The sequence below is a fragment of the Pinus tabuliformis genome, chromosome 9 (assembly GCF_031772625.1).
Source record: "Pinus tabuliformis cultivar Carrire ecotype Pingquan chromosome 9, CPIR1, whole genome shotgun sequence".
NCBI lineage: Eukaryota > Viridiplantae > Streptophyta > Pinopsida > Pinales > Pinaceae > Pinus > Pinus tabuliformis.
Window position 1 is genome coordinate 1,707,702,245 of NC_142307.1, and position 22,244 is coordinate 1,707,724,488.

Below are 22,244 nucleotides of genomic sequence, written 5' to 3' on the forward strand. Positions count from 1 at the left end.
ACTTTGTGTTTTCCACCAACTTATGATTTCTAAAGACGTTCTTTATCATTCTCACCAAGTCCTTCTTTATAGTTTCCCAATGTTGCCTGTAGAATGCAACCGTGAAGCCGTCCGGCCCCGGGGCCTTGCCTTGTTGCATGCTGAAGGTGGCCTCTCTGATTTCTTCTTCCGTGGGGTCTCGTTCCAGCTCCTTATTGTTAGTCTCTGTTATTTTGCTCTCTATTATACTGAGGAAAGCCTCACTGGTATAATGTTGGGGGTCTGCTGTGAGAAGGTCCTTAAAGTGATTAAAGGCTGCGCTTTTTATTTCTTCTTTTTCCTTCAGCTCGCTCCCTTCAACTTCGATTTTGTCTATTTGATTGCTGGCTCTTCTGATCTTAATACTATTGTGGAAAAAAGAAGTGTTTTTGTCCCCAGCCTTCAGCCATAGGCAGCGTGATCTTACTCTTTGATCCTCTTCCTCGATGCGATTTTGCCGATAAAGCTCCTTGTACAAAGTTTTTTCCTTCTCAAGATCCTCAACTGTGTATTGGGTTTGTTCTTTTTCTTTGTGCCAGCGTTCCATCTATGCTAGCAGTTCAGTTTTCTTTTTCCTATCTGAGATTGCCTGCTCCCTCGCCCACTGCTTTATGACTGTCCTGAGCTGTTTCAGCTTTGTTTCCCATACGAAGTAAGGCGACCCTATCACTTCTTTAGACCAGTGGTTTTGGATAAGGGTGCGGAAATCTTCATGGAGATCCCAGTTTTTGTTGTATTTGAAAGGAAGGGGGCCAAGGTTTATTCCTTTGTCCAGAATGAGGGCCACAGGCTTATGGTCTGAAGCTGTACCATGAATTAAATGGCTCTTGATTGTGTGAAAGTTGCCTGCAACACCTTCCTGTATCAGGAACCTGTCCAGTCTCTCCTTGATATTATGTGTGCCTGATCTCTTGTTGGACCAAGTGTATTTTCCATTTGACAGAGGGGTGTCAATCAAATTGAAGAGTTGGATGATGGATTCTAACTTATCTCTTGAGGGGTCTGCGTGGAAGCTTCCACCGTATTTTTCTTCCACGTTCCTTATAAGATTCATATCTCCCCCAAGAATTAAACTGTTGCTTTGGAGAACGGTTATATCCTCTTCTATGGTGTTCCAACAACTGGCTTTGTCCCTATAATGATTGGGCGCATATATGTTGTATATGTGGTAAGTTTCCTGCGAGCTTTTACACTTTAGATATGTTCTGATCCACCAAGTGCATTGATGAGAGTTTGTGATTTCCCACTTGTTTTTGTTCCACAGTGTTCCTATTCCTCCTGATGCCCCATCTGAGCCTTTGGATAGACCTGTAAAATTTTTGAAACGTTGCATTTGGTGAAGAAAGTCATGCTCGGTGGTTTTGGTCTCCTGAATTAGAAGAATGTATGGCTGTTCTTGGTTAAGTAGATCCTTGATTGCTTTCAGCTTTAAGGAAGAGCCCATCCCCCTACAATTCCAAGAGACCAGATTCATTATTTACCGACTGTGGGGTGGAATCCGGACTTCTCCTTTGTTTTTTCACCACTTCCTTTTAGCCTGCCTAAATATGAGACCATGGGTTGCTGGGTTCCAGTTGCCATCTCCTTTGCTGCTGTTTCGTCCCTGAGTTCTTTGTTCGTTTTCCTGCCAACTTTTCTCAGAGGATCGGATGGCTGGTTGGCTTCTTTAGCTTTGTTTCTGGTGAGGATTCTTTCTATGGTGGGTGGGGGAGAGATAGGAGGGTTTGAACAGGGAGAGGCTGGGCGAGGGGATTGGGGGGAGGAGGAAGGGGTTTCAGCTGCTAAAGATTCGAAGGGGTTGGAGGATGAAGGGAAGGAGGAGGGAGGAGGAAGGGGAGGAGGGGGGGGGGAGGCTTGAGGCCGGAGGGGCTGTGGAACTGGGGCCCTGGTTAGAGGAGGACTTTTTCCTTTTGACTTGTTCCCATGTTCCCTCTGCGATTTCCTCATTATTTTCTACTTCTTTTACTTTTAACTTGCTACATCTATTTGCAAAATGACCATACTCGTGACATACCTTGCATTTGAAGGGTAGCTGTTCGTAGTCCAGCTGTTGTATGTGCATCCATTGATCCACCTTGATCTTGATGGCTTCAGGCAGCCCTTTCCCTAGGTCGACTTCAACGCAGATTCTTGCGCATGCGTGCATGTTCTCTCTTGGTTCAGATCTGTCAATGTATTTTCCAACTGCGTTGCCGATGGCTTTAACTGATTCATCCCCCCAGCAGTGAAGCGGCAAATGGGGGAGGCGCACCCAAACAGGGACTGCGTTTGGGATGTCCATTTCCGGATCGAAGTCCGGGGTCCATCTGTTCAGATAGAGGCCTCTTGTGTCCATGAAGTAGGGGCCATTGCGGAAGATGAGATTCTTATCTTCTTTTGACTCGAACAGAAAGGTGTAATATCCGCGACCACAGAATCTAATGGCGATCTTTCCCTGTATCATTGTGCTCCAGTTTCGCTCCACCCATTTTTGAACAGTTCTTGGGGATGGCCATAACCCAGTAAACTGGCCAACAAGGCCTCTTTCAGCTAGAGCTATTGCCGATTTCCTTGGCAGGGATGGGGGGAGATTCACTTCTGGTATTTCATCCAGCTTTTTAATGAACTTTGTTTGAGAAGGGCGAGGTCTGGCATCAGATGGTTCTGACAAGAGAGAGGCAAAAATTTCCTCTTGGTTCTCTGCAACAGGGGGAGGTGAAGCGGATCCTGCCATTGCAGGCCTGCTGAGAACAACAAGGGGACAAACCGTCAGGTAGCAGGGCCCCGAGTGGGTCCACGCTGATCAACAAGCTCCGGGAGGTGGAACGCAGAGGCCCGACCAGGCAAAGCCTAGGGCCGAGGGCAGAGGCGCACGAGAGGTTCGAACGGGAGCAGAGCGCCGGGCGGGGGACACACCGTTTGACACCTAAATTTAAATGGATTCAAAAGGTAGTGGGCTTGGCCCGGTTCGGTTACTATTCACACGACGAGCACCGACCTTGCTCGGGATCGAACACAAGACCGGTCCGTCATGACGAGGTCGACCTTACCACTACGCCGCCTCCACGACCTTGTTTTCATTATTTGTTATTTATTATTTTATTTACTTCCTGTTTCCAACACCCTCTGCTGAACTAGTATAACTAGCAGGCATCGAAAGTCCCCAACACCCCGGGAAATCTCAAGGAATTTTTGTCCTTTTTCCCACTTTCGGCACCAGGCTAAGCCTGACCCGGTCTGTATCCTAGTCCAAGGCTGGCCCCAAGGCTCGCGCCTGACTCAGACCTCATCTGCCCCAAGGCAGGCATCCGGTCCGGTACTCAATGACCCCGGGCATCTGGTAAGGCTGGCCCACTCTCTCCACAACTACTAAGGCGCACAGGCCCAGGCATCGAAGTCTTATACAACCCTTCCAGACTTCGGCATCCCAATCCAATAACAGGCACCAAGCCTAGAACATCAGGCACTTGGCCTCCTCAAGATGGTCTCATAGCTCTTCAAGAGCTATCCATCAAGAGCTATGACAAGACAAAGGAACTAGTGGCATATGTAGTGTTGATTGAGTTTGTCCCCAGCCCATATGGTGTTACTTATTCTCCCTCGTGCGTATGGGCTCACACGAGATCATCAAATAAACCGGCCCTCTCAGCCTATTTGTGGAATCCTGTCAATCATCACAACTCAACGTGCAACCAATGCATTAGCTATACCATCATAGTATCCTAGAAAATAATCCACATGCCAAGTCTTGCATGTCATTATGTAACATTCATCATTGTTAACTGCAACATTATGCATATCATATCCATCATGAGTATTCAACATCAAATACCTATCATCACGTAATAAATGAATATGTCAATATACCTTGACATAACATCATAATGCCTATGCATATCATCATGATCATAATGATACATCATCACTATTGTAACAACTATATAAATATGAACCACATGTGCATGATCACCCTCATACCATCATATCATAAAACATCATTAATATGAGAAACATCTCAATACTTATCAAATATAGAATAATACTCTATAAGCATTCTTATCATGATTCATCAGAAAAATCAATTTCATTTACTTTATAGACATTCAACTATGAACTAAGATTATTCAACATCCATCTAGGATCCATGTTATCTCATCAGTGTTATTAATGTTATGTTTTTATCAAGATACTAATTACTTCTTCAATAATCATTTCCATTTCTTTCAACTAGGAAGTTGACCATTTACACCATAGGTATAATCATCTAAGTACATCGTTAAATTTCACATGAGCCTCATCATCTTAAGTCTTAATCTCTCATCATATATTCTTCCTTCCCCAAGGAAATTCTGGTCAAATTCATTGTTAAGATATTACTAGTTATACAATCATTATTTAAACCACCTATCTCAAAATTAAAATCCCTTGGTTTTACATCCATTTACCTTTTGGCTTACCAATTCCAATATCGCTATATGTAATTGCATATAAACACTAGGTCATCATGATTTAATTTTATATCGTGCTTAATTTACTTGCATGAGGGTTTGTTGATCCATGTTGACTTATACATACATCACTTAACAATTATCAATTTCATCCACAAAAAAATATTTTCTTATCTCGTCAAGTTCCTATCTCAATACCATTTGATTGCTTTATACCAAAATTTTTTTGCTTTAGGGTAAATTCACCCTTCTTCAATTTGGACAAGAGATTCTTGCTCATTAAATAATATCTTTATTTTAGATTTTGAAACAGTTGGAAACACTACTACCATCATTGTCCATGAAAAATTTAAATGGGTGGTGTTCTGTGGAAACAACCTCCTTAAACACTATGGGAACAAAACTTGATAAGTTTCTCTATGTAAGTTTATAATATATATAAGTTTCTCTATGTGAAATCCTACTCATGAAACAATGAGTGCAAATCAGACAACCTCTATTAATTGACTCTCACTTCTTTTGTCAATATGTACACAATCCTTCTCAAGGTATCCTTATAAAATTTCTAGCAACATTCTTTCTATACTTCAACTATTATCACTATGACAATTACCAATCATGTTTCTTGGTCCACTCATCAATACTCTTAAAAGAACTTTTTTTTTTTTGATAGAACATCCCTTCATTTCCTCCTACCCGATATTCATAGATATATTTTTATTTCTCCCCTAGTCTTCATTTCGTAATATTTTATTAAATTGACTTTAATTTCTCACCTCCAGTCATTGTGGTTTCTTTTCCTCCTCTCTTAAAAGCATAGCATTGATACACTTTGGAAATGTTGTTACTATTCCCCAACTTAGGTAATACCCTATAAATACATTCATTAAGATGGCTACCAAATGTAATCCACTTATCATTTCCTCTTCTAAGGCATCAACATAGTAAAATTCCCTGATCATACATCTTGTTATCCATAATTCATGGATATAGTTAGTCACCTATGGAAAACTTTACAATGTGGCTCTCCCATTAGAGGGAAAAACTATTACAGATGTTGTCATGTACACAACTTATCTCCTCCAATTGATCAATTTCATCAATTTTACTTCTTTAATCTATGTCATCATACCTTCAAGGTTCCTTCAAACTGACTTTCATTATTACCATGCTTATTCAACTTCATTAGTTGATTGCCAATATTTTCTTCTTTATGTGCATCATCCTTAGATAGACCTTATAGTGATACCTTTAGAGTACCAATGGGAAACCTTTGGGATTAGACCTAGATGTTGATACCTTTAGAGTATCAAGTTATGTGCATTATGTTCTAAAATAGGTTGCCTCTTCTTATTGATTTCTTAGTGAGCTATCATTAGTTATTATCATTAGAAAATTTGCAAGTTTCTCCTTTCCATTTCTCCTTAGACAACTTTATTCAATATATGCAATTAACCTTGAATCACGAAACCTCATGTAACATTATACTCAACATCATAATGGTTAATTAAACTAAACTGAAATCGTAGTGTATGATTTAGATGTATCATAAAGTTTAAACAATAAAACATGCTTTAGTTGCTTCATAAAAGTATCTGTCTTAGCTAAACAATCAATCTACTCATTAAAATCCTTCATTGTAAATTTTGAAGAATATGATCTACCAGGCATAAGGTAAAGTAGTGTAGAGACTAAATTAATTCCTTGTCCTCTGCCTTCCAACTGACTCCACAATATTCATTCTCTTGTATTCAACATTGCCATTAAAACATTGATTTTAATAAATTCCCTGTTTTTACAATTTTATCAAAACTACCTTGTTGGAGTTGCAAATTCCTCCAAAAACAAGCACTTCTGAGGCTGGATTTGTTCTCTATAGTAGGTCATTCTAATACCAAATTTGATGTAGCCTTGTATATTTGAAAAGAAACAGACAAGCAAGGTTGTAATTGGAAAATGAACCTTAGAGTATGTAGCCACAATGAAAAATCATGCACCCAAAATTCCTACTAACAGGCAAAATGCAGACAGCTAGTCATAAAAATTTCATTAGAGATTTATGTTGGTTTTTGGAAAATGGAATTTTTCGTTTTTGAAAAATGGAATAGTCTCAAGGGATTATGCAATTTTTAAATGAAGTTATGCTCCTTGATCTTTTAAAGAGTCCAGATGGGCTCTTTTAAACTCAAAAATAATTACATAGAGAAATTTATGTTAATTTTACTCAACTAGCGAAACAAAGCTCAAATTCCCAACCCAACTTCTAGTTCATATAAAATTCCCAACCCAACTTCTAGTTCATATAAAGACCAAACTTACTTCTTTTTCCAACTATTATTCAAGACATCTATTTTTTTAATTACCATCACATAACAATGATATTCAAGAGTAAGGAAGATTTTGGTGTTCTGTTATGATTTAAAATCCCAAATGAAGTCCACAAGAACCACTGGTGCTTGTGCAATATATTACATTAAAAAGATTGGCATCAAGAAGGGTAAGCACCATTATCCAAATTGTTTTCTCTGGGTTGTTGTCCCAAAATGCTAATTTGGTCATTTCTCATACATACGCTGTTTTAGGTATAGGAAAGCGGCAGGTGCTCAATAATGTTTCTTAGCCAATATGTATTATTTTCTCGACACTGAGCTTTAAATTCTTTGTTTTGGTTATATGCTTATGGATTTTTCTAAGCTGGTAAATTGCTCATATGGGTTATTGAGCTGACTCCGTTGCAGTCAATTTTAGTTCAGTTTTGATGCTTTTTGAAGGTGATTTTAGACTTGCTTGAATTTGCAGAATATATAAATTTTGGTTTTGTTATGTCTTATTTTTCAAGTCTTTTGCTCCTATTCCCTTGTTATAATTCTTTATTATCATATTCTTCCTCTAAAATTCTCTGTAGATTGAATCACTATCAATTATTTATTGGGTTCTTATCACCTTCTCTTACTTTTCTCTTGTAAACAAACTCAAGGCTGTTGCATTAGAGATTTAAATCCCCACCATTTCTTTAAACTTCAAAGGAACATATTACACACACCCCTATCCATATGTCTACATTTCATAATTGGACAAGGAAGTTTCAAAGATTATCGCTGGCAATACATTTGGTGGGCAACATGTTAAGTTTATATATGACCGAGTGAACTCTATGGTTAGGGAAATGAATCCATTGTTTACAAATTACATCTTTGTTGGTACACACTTAGTGCATTTAGAGACTTGTAGGCAAATATTCTTTGTAAATTAGTAGTTGGGAACATAACAGAAAAAGTTGAAAACTTATAAGTTTACACCACTCGTTATGAAACATTCCTGTAACAACCAACATCATGGTTCAAGCAGCCCTTGTGCTTTGCAGTGAAGAATAGTTGTCTACATTCTTGATTATTGGCAAGTTCGAAGTCTATTCACAACACAGTCATTTTCTAGTAAATTTCCTTCCTCTAAATTAATAAAAAATTAAACTTATTAAATAAACAGCACTATTGGAATTTTAGCAGTAAATTAAAAATAATTGGGTCCAAGCAAAAATTAGTCAATCTCACACATGCACGCAGAAATTTCTGCCCTTTAAATCTGTTGTTCAGTACTAACTTTAAATTCTTCGTGCATTAATCTGGAAATAATCTGCTCACCGAGAAAATCACAAGCTACAGGAAAATTGAACCATTTTTGATTCAATTTAAACAATCAGTATGTTGAATCAAGGGCATATGAAGTGGGTTGAATTTATGCATAATTATACATTTTTGTTGAAGCACGGATCAGGTAAATCAAATAGAGTTGCTTTATACTAAAATCATCAACTGTATATTCCCAGAAGATTACGCTGGAAATCTGATTAAAGAGTTGCCTAATGTTAGTTTAAGAGGAGTCTGGACATTTTGGTGATTGATGAGACTCGGGCTTTAGTTGAGGAGCAGTACTACTAGTTGAGAATGGCTAACTAAGTCAATTTGTTAATGTGCAAAAGATAGTTATCAAAATACGTCGCTATACATGCCATTTTCAACTACGAAAAGCACCATGGGAGAACATTGGCATATATTTTTTTGTTGAGCTTGCCAAGAACTCAATGAGGTAATGATTCAATATTTGTTATAGTTGACATATTTGCTAAAAATGGCATACCATTGCAACAAGATTAATGATGCATAGTTGTCTTGTATTTTCAAAGAAACTATAAAATTGCACAGATTGCTTAGAAGCACAACATTGGTTTGTCAGAGATTTCTAGAGAACACTATGAAAAAAATTAAATACCAGATTATAATTGAGCTATGCAGTCGGGCCTCTCACCCAAAGTTAATGTTGTTGATTTATATGAATATCATCAAGGAATAACTGAAGAATGTGATGATCATATAACTAATTGAAAGGCGCAGATTCCTAAACGTGAGAAAGAGATAATCACGAAAATTTTAGATAAAACGGATTGCAAAAAGAACATGAAGCCCCTGCTTTGTTCAATTGAGAATGTCACAGCGACTTCAAAAACTGACTGAATGTATATTTTCAAGTTATGGCATTACCAGAAATGCAAGGGACAGACAACGGAGGCTTGTAATCGTGGATATCATCCTCATGGGCAGGCGCTATCTTGGATATCACCCTTGGAATCATCAAATCCTGGAGAAATTGAGAGGCAATCTATTTGACCTTTTATGAACATGTCTGATGTTAAAATTTTTTCTCTGTTTTAATCTATTTCAAGGCACAAATATGTACAATGGCATATTTATCTTATCTCAACTCGTGTTTTCCTCTTTTTTTTTTTCAACGAAAACTCATCATTGAACAAAATAGCCTCACTAAAACAGATGATAAACTAACGATGGATTTTAGCTAAATGATGAAGTGGTGCCCTAGCGGTTGAATCAGGGAGGAAATCACTGGGTCAAAATTTTATTTGTGCAAATATTTTTCCTGTCATACTTAAGCTGACCATACCTATTAAGCTTTTGAGGGCACTAATGCATTTGACAAAAAATAAAAATAAATTTGCCTGGTAAGTGCAACTATCAATTTTTATTGCATTTATCTATACATGTTTAAGAATAATTTACATGAGAACGCCACCTAGCAATATAATTCCTAAATAATGTGTAAATAACGTGCAGCAGCTCATTTTCCTTGCGCCGTGAGTAGTGAAGGATGTGCATTTATTGTACCATCCTAACAGCTTACTCAGGGTCTTGGAAAACCGCACCACTTGTTCGGAATCGCCCACCATATTGACAAGCCCAGACAAACAAGATCAGATATGACGTCTTATTATTCTAGTACTTTCAGAGTGGAATATCCATCCAGACCAGGGATATCGGATTTCACAGATCACGTTTCCTTGCTCAGAACCTCCCATGCTGTTTGCAGTAAAATCCGGACTAAATATGCTACCACTTGGATCTGTAAAAAATAATCAGCATAGAAATTCCAAAAAACAGTTGAATTTTCTTTGCAATGCTCTCAATATCTGGAGCCTTGACAAAAAGAAATCTGAGATGATGTTCGTGGACTTGAGGTAGAACTACCCCAAAATCCCAGGGTAGTTAACACCCCAACTCCCAAGAAGAGGAACTCATTTTCCTGTAAATACCAGGGAATGTTTTAAGGACCGTCATGTATTCCCAGTTGGTGGGGCACGCTTTTAAGATTTGCATGTGGCGCGGCAGAATACGAAAATCTTGATCGATTGGGAAAATATAATTTACGAACTCTGTTCATTGCTCACCCTCACTTTTAGGAAAATGTTTCTAACATATGAACAACCACTGGGCAAACATGAAATAATAATATGGTATAGCAAATTTAGGCCAGCAGAAAATGGGATAGCGCCTTATCCAACGGTGGGTTTTTTTTCTATTTGGAGGTGACAGGACGAGTGGGTCGATTTGGCGAAGGCGCGCAGGGACGCAGAGTGGATGGAGTGAATTCAGGAATTTTGTTCGGCATAATCAACCTATATGCTAGAGATATACATGGAAAGATTGATACCGGGTTCTTCATGGAGATACCTCAGGGGCAGACATCCAGGCGTGGGCAAGTTATTAAAGGGGCTTCACAAGCAGAGATAAAAGCATTTAAAGAGAATGATATGAAAATAATTTTTTCTTTAATTTCCTTTACCTGCATAAACAGAGCATTTAAAGAAAAAGATAAGAAATTAATCTTTGAATGAATGATAAATGTGTATTTATTTATCTTAAATTTAGTTTTACTAATTTTTTTTTTCTAAATCATCACAACAAAATAATTGGAAAAATTAATCTAATATTTTTCTCAAAAGTTTTACTTAAAGGTCGCACAGAGTTGAAACCTTGCTCTGATACGATATGTAACAACCCAAAATAAACATGTAATTAATCAAGTAATTTATATTCAACCTGCAATTCAACTAATTAACTTCAAATTCAAAACTATGATTAGAGCACTTATCTGTGATTTCGGTTGAAGTCTGCTATCTGCAACAACCATAGGCTCAATTGTGCAACGTCTTGCTACAACTGGCCACCCCCGAGCCCTCAATCAACGTACCACTGCCAGTGACTCCTAGGTCTTAGTATACCATTCTCCCAAGAGAATGAAAGACAAAATCTCAGAAAGATGGAATGCAAGAATGCCTCTCATCTTCCACACCATCTATTAAATAGAACAACATTGGAAGGGGAACCACATGCACACACTCCATGTGTCTACATACAACTTTCTTTTGATTTTTAGTTTTCTTGTTTTATTTCCTTTTTTTTTTTTGATAGTTTTCTTGTTTTATTTCTATTTATTCTGATTTAGAGTTTTAGTATAGTTATTACTATTTTTATTTTTATTATTTTTATTTATTTTCTTGTATATTTTTAAATATCATTTATTATTTATGATTTATTATTTTTATTATTTATTATTAAGATTTATTATTTACTATTTATATTATTATTATTTATTTGTATTATTTATTATTTATTATTATATTATTATATTATTATTTTTATTATTTATTATGTATTATTAAGGGAAGGGATATTACAATCATCTCTGTTCTAGATGTTGAACCAGATAACAAGATTACAAAGAAAGAGCCTCTGTATGGCAAGTATGAAAAATCTCAACTCATCCACAACGTCCTCTTAGATTCATTCCAATTTCCAGCACTAAAGAGGGAGGTCTATACTGAGTCGGTTACCAAAGCTGCCGGAAGCCAATCCATGAAAGTTGCAGATGTTTTTAGAGGAATACATAGGTCAACATTGCTGAATTTGAGGAACCTCCCTGTATTTGGTACGACAAGAGCAACAATGCAATGCACAAAGTTCCCTGTTAGTAGAATGCATAACGGGTTGTTATGGCTAGATAAGGAATACGCCATCCATGCAGTGGATATTCAGTGACTCACAGGCCTATCTGCTACTTGCGCCGCTATCTCAATTGCGTTTCAAACTGCTTCCAAGAGGGGGAAGAAAACAAGTGATGATAGTTACTATAACCAGTATGAAACAAGGCGAGGAGGTAAGGGTGCTTTGATTGAACAAATCAATAATCCCAGCATCAAATTCGCTTGCTACATAATCACTGGGAAGCTTATGCGACATTATTCGAGAGGGGAATGCACGCTAGACACCATTTCGGTTGTGGAAGCTTGTGTACAAGGCACACAGTTGAATTGATGCAATTTCTACTACAAGAACTTTTTAACGCCTATGACGATGTGTATAAGCGGACCAATTATTTTATTTATGGATACCTTGTTGTTACACTGGCCATGTGGAAGTGTTGCCCACCAGAGGGTTGGGAAATGGCGGTGATTACCGAAGAACAACCCCTGGCTCTGAAGTATTTGCCATGGCATACATCTGGAGATCCTAACAGCAAGGAAATCAACGAAGCCTCCTTTGTCTGATGGTATAAAAAGATGTTGGAAGTCACCAAGGCTAGTCCACGAATCCTGACATCACTCCTTGATAGCTACTTAACGGATATCTGGTTCAAAATCAACCATGGCAACACCCGATTATGACCGAGGTGTATTAATCCTAACACGTTTCAGATGGGTGGCCAAAAGTTTATGCTCACAGAAGATGCTTTCCATTTGGAAGTCTCGTCTTGGCCATGAGTTGTTGGGGAAATTCAAGAGGGACATTGTTATTATCTGTTTGAGGGAATGGTATCTTAACCATTACCAGGAGAAACTCCAGTAGCGTCACAGAAGCGGATTTGAACCTGGTCATTAAGCGACTTGAGAGGCAAATGCAGACCCTGCATGAGAACATGGAGAACCTAGGCATCTCAGTAAGTCCTTTCACTACTTTTTCTAAATTCCATAGTACAATGCTGCCTGGTTCCTTCGCTGGTAGCCCTCTAGTTTCTTTGCTTCCCATAGTGGGACCCCACTCCCAATCTAAACCTACGATTCCAAAGCCTCGACCTCCAACAAGACCCAAAAGGAAGTCCAAGACCCCTTCAACCCAATTTGTTGACCTCACTGATGAAGAACCACATTGCCATGCCGGCACGTCCATCACCGAAGAAACTCCATCATCCACATTTGCCGCATCACCACAGTCGCGAAATCCATCCTCGCGCACAACCTCTACATCCACCACCATTTCAAATATTTTTCCATCTGGAACCATCCCTAGTACAAAAATGGAGATGGAGGTCGACTCTGTTACCCGTTAATTCACTGGACACACGAACGGGATGCTCACAACCCACATTGCAAGCACAAATACTGTTCAAACATCCATGTTATCTTTCTTATCTGATTCAGGTCCACTCACAATCACGACGCAGTTTACTGGCCCTCCCTTTTTGAGTTCCACCACGTTCTCTGCATTGCCCATCCACATTGATCCCATCCCCTCATCAACACTGAAACCCCAACCCCAACCTGTTCACAGTGATCTGTAGATAGCTAAAACCTCCCAACGAGAGACATCTCCCCAAGGGAATTATGAAAAATTGGTTGCCAGTGGACAACCATTGCAAAGCCAATTCCCAGGACCATCCACAATGTCCCTAGAGGATCTCTAGGGATGGTCCTCAACCCAATTTTTTAATTTCATTTAGAAGGTTGCACACCAAGAAGAGGCGTTGCACACCGTTTTGGCTACCGAGCATGAACAAAAACAACAATAGATCCTCGCCTTGATAGTCAAACAGGACCAAATTTTCCAGGAGAAACAAGGCCTCTAGGGTCATCTTGATCATATCATAGGGAAATTCCGCGATCTCAGGCCTTTGTTTGTTGATATACTTACCGAAGCTTGAGAAGACTTCTCGACCTGCACTATTTTGGAATGTTGCGACCATGTTAAATCCGCCTGCGTTCAAGTAGTCTTGACTAATCAAGAGCTCAAGAGAACTATTGAAACCACTCAGAGGGAACTACCAATCCAACTACCTAGTATGCTGGCGAAATTGAGCAGAAGATCGCAGAAGCAGCATGCCTCAAAGACTATCGTCAAGGCTGCGGAGGAAGCTCAAGGTCTTTTGGCACAAGTTCACGACTGGTCTGGATTTTTGGTGATGAAGAATCTATTGGTTTACTCTTTGCATACCCGTGCTAATCATTTGTTCAACCAAGCCATGGGCATCTGAGATAGAAACCAGCGAAAGGAAATTCTAGCACTGGTGGAAGTCCTTGAGACTCAAATATAGAAAATTGAAGATGAATCAAACACAACTAAGAAGATACTCCAAGACCTTAAACTGCCAACATAGGGTCACTTGGAAACATTGCAACAGATCAACGAGGAAACATATATGTAGTGGAACACTCTCCTAATGACACACCCTACGAATCCTACTACCAAGATCACAACTTAGTTCCTCGAGCAAGTGGGAACTCTCACAAGCCAATGGCAAAAAACTCTCGATGCATTCACGCAGTTCAAAAATGCAACCATGGAATACGTTCTAGAGTTGGGTCCTTCATTGGAAGGAACCAACCAAAGCGAAGCAGTATAGGAAGGAACAACACAATGACAGGAAGCACCAGCAACACCCACAACACCACTAGCATCAGTAAAGATTGCCTCGGGGACGAATCAAAGAACTGTGGTCGGGGCCTTTTGGGTCCTTCGTTTGAAAATCGAGTTTTGACTAGTTGACCACATTTTGTGTGGAAACCATTGCTGGGATGTTACGAAGGAACAACTGGAGCAGAGGAAGGAACCCGACAAAGACCGATAGTTGCGAAAGGATGGCCAGAGGAATCTAGCCTCAAGCAAGAAACAACCGAGCAACTGAGACAACTAAGCGGAGAAGGTAGATGACAACCGAGGCAACATGAAACAATCGAGAAACAGAGGCAACTGGAAGGGAAAGAGGCAGAGCATCCAAGAGAAGAGTGGCAGTTCAAGCAAATGGGAGACTTAAGAAGGGCTAGGAGAAAGCTGAGGAAGAGGTTAGATGGTGGGATAAAAGAATGCTGTTGCAGAGCCGTTTGAGCCCGCTCTGTCTCTGGTTGCATTGATTATAGATTGTTTTGTTATGTTGATGAATGTACTATTTGGGGCTTTGAGCTTGATGTAATGTTATATTTCTATGGTGTTGACGGAAGAGATGGTTACAGGGATGTTTGAGCAATTTGTGTGTGATTCGTTATAGTTTTCTAAATTTTTTAACATGCTTGCATTTGTCTAATATTTCTCCTTTGTATACGCTGATTGGATCCAAACTGTTATATTTCCGAGTTATTGTCATTGTTAGTTCCTTGAGATTTATCCTAACGCCTAATTCCAGTCCCTCAACTAATTAAGGTCACGACACGCCTCGGCTGAGACGCCTTATTCATCCAGGATAAGGTGAAAATGCTAGCGTGGTTCTAGACTACAACAAAGCCTTTGTTGGCCCCTATACCTGAACCCTAGGTCTCAACCCATCTGTGGTTTTTCTGCCAACACAAGTCGAGATGGATATCTTTGGTTGGTGAACCACAACAAGATACTGTAGCTTCAGAGGTTGATCTCAGCCACTGTATTTCAAGTTTATCTTGTTGGCCATTATCTAATCAAGGAGGAAGCTCTATTCACAGAGTTTCCTTATGAACAAATTGGCATACCTCATTATCAACAATGGTATCAAGAAAAACACAGTACCCCACCAAAGTGGTCATATCAAGCACAAACTAGCATACCTCGTTATTGACAAAGGTAGCAAGAAAAACATGATATCCCAACAGTATTGACAACCACAACTTATTCTTGTCCGTGGCAGCTTGAATGCTTAAAGAACATTGACATTTGTTATGCAATGAATGCTGTTATTTTTTCCATTAGACCATTTCAAGACATTGAATTGTGATACGTCATTGGGCTGCTACAAAATGTTGGGTGAACCCATTATAGTGCTACTATCGGGCACTCTATGATAGGTTCCAAAAACCCCTTCGATTTCATGAGGACGATCAGGTTTGCAATCTCAACTCATCCTCGGTCAAGTCCCTTCGTTTTAGTGGGTCAATCGTTCAAGATGTGAACTTGAACAACTACATGACATTTGTGTGCTCAACCAAGCTAAAGGGAAACTTCCAAAGGATTCCCCCTTTTCAAATTCATAATATATTACCTCATATGCTAATGGTTGTGAAGAGCTAAAGGGCTTCCACCATTTAGGGCCATAATATTCCACTTGGTTTTAAGCTTTGTCTTACCAAAATTTAGTCGATTTACATGAGGAGAAAGTGTTGAGATATAGATGTAATGGGCCATAATATTCCACTTGGTTTTAAGCTTTGTCTCACCAAAATTTTGCCACTTTACATGAGGAGAAAGTGTTGAGATATAAATGTAATGGACGAGTGTAAAGAGGATAGAAAAAAAAAATTCTTGTCTTCCAACTTTCCACAAATAAATGACATGAGTAGAAGTTGTATAAACTTCCTCGAGTTGAATAATATAATGATCACTAGTCATTACCCATCGCCTTGCAATTAAGACCTTGATAATTTTTTCACCAAGCTTGGATTTATAATATCATCAAGTTCATCTGGAGCCTAATGATATTTGAAGGATTGCTATTGAGACTAAATTTACATACTATCTAAGTATGCATATGCTATTTGGTCTAGAGGGAGACCAAAGTCCTTTATTGAAACTTTAATCCATGACACACCAAGTCTATTGGGGTCAACTTGTTTATGCCAAGAGTGCATGTGTGATCCAAGTTTGACCATGAATTTTGTAAGCTATGTGTAGATGTATAAAGAAGAGTTAATATGTGTCTCTTGGGATCAAGAAGGATCGAAAGGTCAAAAGACAAAGAAGGATCATGAATCATGGTCAAGCTAGGTGTAAACATTAGGGGAATTTTGAGGTCTAAAATGGGCCTCCTAAGGAAACTATAAAATAATAATGAAAATGATCCAAAATGGATTCTAAAACCTCTAAGTCTTCATGTATATTAACTATTGGAAGGAAAAGCAGTGAAAGAATGGCGGAAAACAGAGCTAAGCAAAGGTGGAAGTAACGCTACACAGGAGCCGTCGGATTGGACTGATCAACAGTCCAAATCAAATCGGCGGATCGCGTTGGAGGGATCGACGAGATCGCAGTCGACGGAGTGTATTGGAGGCGGGCCTATGGAAATCGCGATAGCGATCAGCGCGGTTTAACGAGGATCGTTGATCGAGCACGCAAATCAACGGCCCAGATCAACTCGCAATATTGCATCGCTATAACACAAAGGGAAGACTTACTGAAGGCCCGAAGACCATGCGATATGTGATTGCGATATATCGCAATATCGCATCGCAGCGATACAAAGGAGCGGGGCCGATACAACATGCGACTTGCAATAGCCGGACCTGACGGGGTTTATAAATGCGGCTCTATAAGTTTTGAGTTTCGATATAAAAGTATTTGTCAGGTTTTTCTGTGTATTAGCACATTTCCGTATAAAAACCGAAATACAAAAGGAAATGACCCGAAGTGATAAAGTCGGACCCGAAAGATTTATAGATGCGGCTTTATGATTTAGAGTTCTGTGGTAAGCAGGATTTCAGGCAGACCTTAGGCAGTAAGTGGTATTGGATGGGCTCCGCCCGATCCCATACACTGGCCAACACGTGGCATGGCGCAGGAGAGAGAAAACCACCTTTTCAGGTGGGTAATCTTCGTGCACATAAGCCACCCGAAATGGATGTCAACCGTTGGATCGAAGATCAGGCAGATCAATGGTGTGAAATACAAAGGGGCTTGCGACAGCCATAAAAGGCGGACCCGATAGGATTATAGGGCGGATTCAATATTATTTGAAGTCTGATAGAAAGTGTTTTGTCGGAATTTCAGTGTATTCTGTGTATTTCTTTGTGTAAACAGAGAAGAGTGTTTCTGGGATTTCACTTCGCCCTACTATCTATTTTCTTCTCATCCATTGTTTTTCCAATCTATTGAATCCCAATAGGACTATTTCCTAATTCCAGGATCAATCTACCTCTATTTGTAATAGAGAAAATAGAACGAACATCGGTTCGTGGTATGGGAAAAGTAAAGACTATTTTAAGAAGCAATAAAAAAAAGTATCGCGGATAACAAGTAACGTACGTAAGGATTATAAAATGTCTCCTTCGGGGAAGGGAAAAAGAAGGGAGAAGAACATAATTTCCAGATGCCTAGCAACCAACCCACCCGCGCCAGTGGGCCTTTCCATTACAAACAGGTGTCCACCATACCTTCAGCGTTTTACAATGATTGTTTAATGCTCAAAAGGGAGATGAATGGATAGGGACTAGGAGCCAGAAAGCCTGAGAAAGGAATGCAAACTGATAGCGACAATAGGCTTAAAATCCATTCAATGGCAGAGACAGAGGGAGGCAGTTGCTTAGAGACAGAGAATCAGAGAAAACACAGCTACGAACAGTCAATTAGAGGCACTAAGAGGGAGAGTCTGTGTACTCTTTAAACTCGAGGTTTTCAAGTGAAATCCCTGTGTAATATCATTGTTGTTGTGTTGAGACTCTGCTTGAGCTCACACTTGTAATATTCTGCTCTTGAAGACATAATATAGAGGCCCTCACTGAAAGCTGGACCAGGAGACGTAGCCAGGAAGTTTGGTGAACTCCTTGATTATTTGCTGTGTTGATGTGTGTGACTGTTATGTTTTCTAACTGCTCATTGTCTATATTATTCGCAATCTTTTCGATCCGTTGCACTAAGTAATATAGGAATTCCTGCACATGAGTCTGTAATACCTTTATATTGATTTAAGACCTCATTTTCAGATCAGAAAATAATAAAATAAGATTACATTACATCATTAAATTTTAGAGGGAAAAAGAGAAAACTATTTTTTCAACTCGTATTTTCAACTTATCTCACTATGGGTTTATTCAAATTTCGAGCGGCAACGCTCATTGGATGCATAATTTAATTCCTCATCCAAGGAGTAATCATGTTGCATACTTTCAATGAACCCTGCTACATGAAAAATGAGAAATACATGAAACGTGATTGCAATAACGTTTTTTCATGTATTTCACATTTTTCGTGTAGCAGGGTCCATCAAAAGTATGCAACATGGGTACTCCTTGCATGAGGAATTAAATTTTTCATCCAATGAGTACTCCCACTTGAAATTTGAGCAAAAACTTTGGGAGATAAGTTGAAAATACGAGTTGAAAAGTAGTTTTATTATTTTTTAATCTTTTTACTTTTTTACTCCAAAAATGGTGAATCATCCCCCATGGTTTACGTCATCATCTTGAATCCTATTAGTTCTTATAAAGTTTATTTTTGTTGTACATTTTTCTTAGGAGGCCCATTTTAGACCTTAAAATTCCCCTAATGATTAGCGGGGGATTGAAGGAGAATATTCCTATAGGAAACCATGAAGGACATCAATGATGGCATTCCCATGCAATATTATTCGAAGAAAGGTCATCAAATATCAAATACTTGACTTTTAAGAACGAACGTAATTGGGAGTAAGGGACCCCTTGGAACGCCAAAGGAGGGCCTTGTGAATGTAGAGTCAAAATGTAAATTAGGTCTCATCATGCCTAGCAGTGGTTGGAGGCTCTGATCACGAGGATGAAGAAAGAATATTGATCTCTATGTTTAAATATTTCCATGGTAGGGGATGAAAGGAAAATATTAGCTTATGAAAGGGAAGGGTTGATGGGAGCTACCTAGTAGGAAGCTTGACTAGGTTAGCTACCTAGTAGGAAACTCCACTAGGTAGCTCCAAGTTAGTGCAACGAAGCTGTTGGGACGAGAAAAAGGTATCATTTCTCTTTAATTAATGCTTCATTTATCGATCATCCTTATAATATTATCTCTGTTTATAGAATAAAATGAGGAATCAGTTAAAGTTGGAAGAAACTAGTTAGTGATAGAATAGGCGAATTTAGTACAAAAAACTGATTCTTTGCTATCTTTGTATGTAGAGATGCGATTGGGCAAAAGTTGTTCAATTGGTAGGACATCATGAGGCCATAAAGGGAAAAAGCACGGCGTCTAGGGCAGACAAAGAAGCGGAAGATTAGCTTGAATACTCATGTTTTATCATACGATCAGATTTTATATTGCGAAATCCTCAGGATCCCCTGATCCTGAGGATTCACTGTTATCCAAGTTTCCCTTTCATGTTATATAAGGCCGAAAGGAAACTAGATGGGGGAAGACTTTTTGATATGTAATTATTCTCTTTAGAGTAAAACGTTGTTAATTCAGTGACTTTGTCAACTGTTACTTTGGAATTAATGAAAGAAGGTTGCGCTTGATACATCTCCGTATTTTGAGTTTTTATTAAGCAGAGGCTTCTAGCGACTCTGGGCCCAGTCACAAGAAGTTCCACTGCTCTTTTGTGTTATAGTTTACATTCAGTCCTTGTATTTGATTTAACATTTAGTTCTTTTGCTTATTGTGAAGATTGATGATATTGACCTACACTGCTGTTCACTTAGCTTTATACCGAAATTGCGAGATAAACTTAAGTAAGCGCTTTGATTAGAATAAGTGAATGTATGGTTGATTGTTGTTCGATCGAACGAATGTATCATATATCTTGAGAAAAAAGACTGAGTAACTTCTACGGATCGCAATATAAAATGTTTATCATTTAGGAATATTTTATAGTTGTTGTTGTTCACTTACAGATTGTTGTTCAATAGCTGGTTGTTATTGCTATTTAGTAATACAAATTGATTTGAGTTTAGTGGTGTTGTTCGATAACCATAGTTTCTTTACTTGATTAAGTGTGATTAGTCTCAAGCCTATTTGAGTAATTCTCCGTGTAATTCTCATTTGCATTCAATTTCTAATTGGTTTCGGAACAAGTTGTATGGAGTTACATATGGTGTTGCGAGCATTCCTTTCATAGATAGTTTCTTTGCAGAGTTGTGTAAATTGGATTGAAGAATTGGACTTTAATGATTGCAATGATTCATCATTATATAACCTCTAACTTCACTGCACATACTGTGTTGGCACTCTTGAAATAGAAAGACTTACCTTGGGTTGACAACTAATGTAGGGATTAAGATTGCCTATAAAAAGACATCTTAGTGACCCAACATTTTGGTGTTGTTGCCAGGGAGAGTGTTCAAAGTGATTAATTCTATTCCTTTGCTGTAAGAAACTAAGTTTTAAAAATGGAAGGTAAGAACCTGCGTACTAGAAAGTAAAGTGCTTGCTTACATGCCCGCTTTACAACAAAATTTTAGAGGTTAAATATGAATTTGTTTTATGAATGACTAGGAATAAAAAGATAGAGAAAGAACATAATCCTCTCCCAAAATACACAAAACCCAAAGGATCGGTGAACCTTGGGAGAACGACCTTTATAGACGAAGTTGTAAGAAGAGGAGAGTCTCAAGCATCAGTAGGATTCCAGGCTATACCTGGAAAAAGTTCTACTGCCATCCCTCAAGCAACAGGCCCACCATCTGCAGCTCATGCTGAGATTCAAAGCCAAATAGGAGGATCAGAACAGAGTTTTCAAGCTACAATAATCCTACCCTTTGATCCTCTACAGGAGGGAAAATCCTGTAATTTACGAGAAGGAAAAGGAGAAACTAGTGGGGCTGCTGAAGCAGAACCACAACTGTTGGAACAAGGATCTCCTGAGATTCCAGACCTAGGTAGTGCTGTAAAACCAGCTTGGGTTGCTAACTCTCTATTTATTACGAAAGCACCCCTTGAAATTCCTGAAGACTATTGGCATATTTTTTATCAAATGGCAGAACAGCCACCCCAAGGTCAAACCTCGACATTAGAATACCCCATAGTTGATCAAGTGGCCAATGCCCCTATGAAGGCTATTCCTCTGCAGAACATCCCAACCTTTCATGGGATGATCACAGAGGATCCTGATGCTTTCCTGTTTGAGTTTGATGCCCTCTGTAGAGGGTATGACTATACCACCGACCCCCCAAAACTGGGCAGCTTTAAGATGGTTTATGGGTCTAGGTGGGAGAACCATCAATTCTTGGGACGAGATGAAAACCTCCTTCCTCAAAAGATATCAGGACTTTTGTAAAACTAGGGAACTGAAAGATGAAATTTTCAAGATCACTGAAAAAGATAACGAAACACTAGAAGAATATGTAGAACGGTTTAATTATAATTCGCAGAGATCTCCACACACTACCCTACCAAAAGAAGTCCTAAGAGCTATATTGATTAAAGGAATGAAATAGGAATGGATAGAAACTCTAAATTTAATGGGAAAAGGGGATATTTCTCAAGAAGAGTATGATGAAATCATTCGTCTGTGTATCAGGTGTTCATGAGGAAGCACACGTACAGGAGCAGCTAGTCGAGATCCAATGAGTAGAGGAAGCAAACCACATAGTGGAGG

The 22,244-nt window shown here is 38.9% G+C and overlaps 1 protein-coding gene across 1 annotated transcript; it reads right to left on the reverse strand.

The window, feature by feature from the left end:
- Positions 1-565: 565 nt before the first annotated feature.
- Positions 566-1,462, reverse strand: LOC149155487 (uncharacterized). Its single transcript, XM_089444434.1, has one exon. It carries the CDS (start codon positions 1,460-1,462, stop codon positions 566-568), a length of 897 nt encoding a protein of 298 aa, XP_089300560.1.
- Between the last annotated feature and the right edge of the window lie 20,782 nt (positions 1,463-22,244).

Bases quoted from the DNA above. Each gene is read 5' to 3' on its own strand.
- LOC149155487 (XM_089444434.1), bottom strand. From the start codon at position 1,462: ATGGGCTCTTCCTTAAAGCTGAAAGCAATCAAGGATCTACTTAACCAA.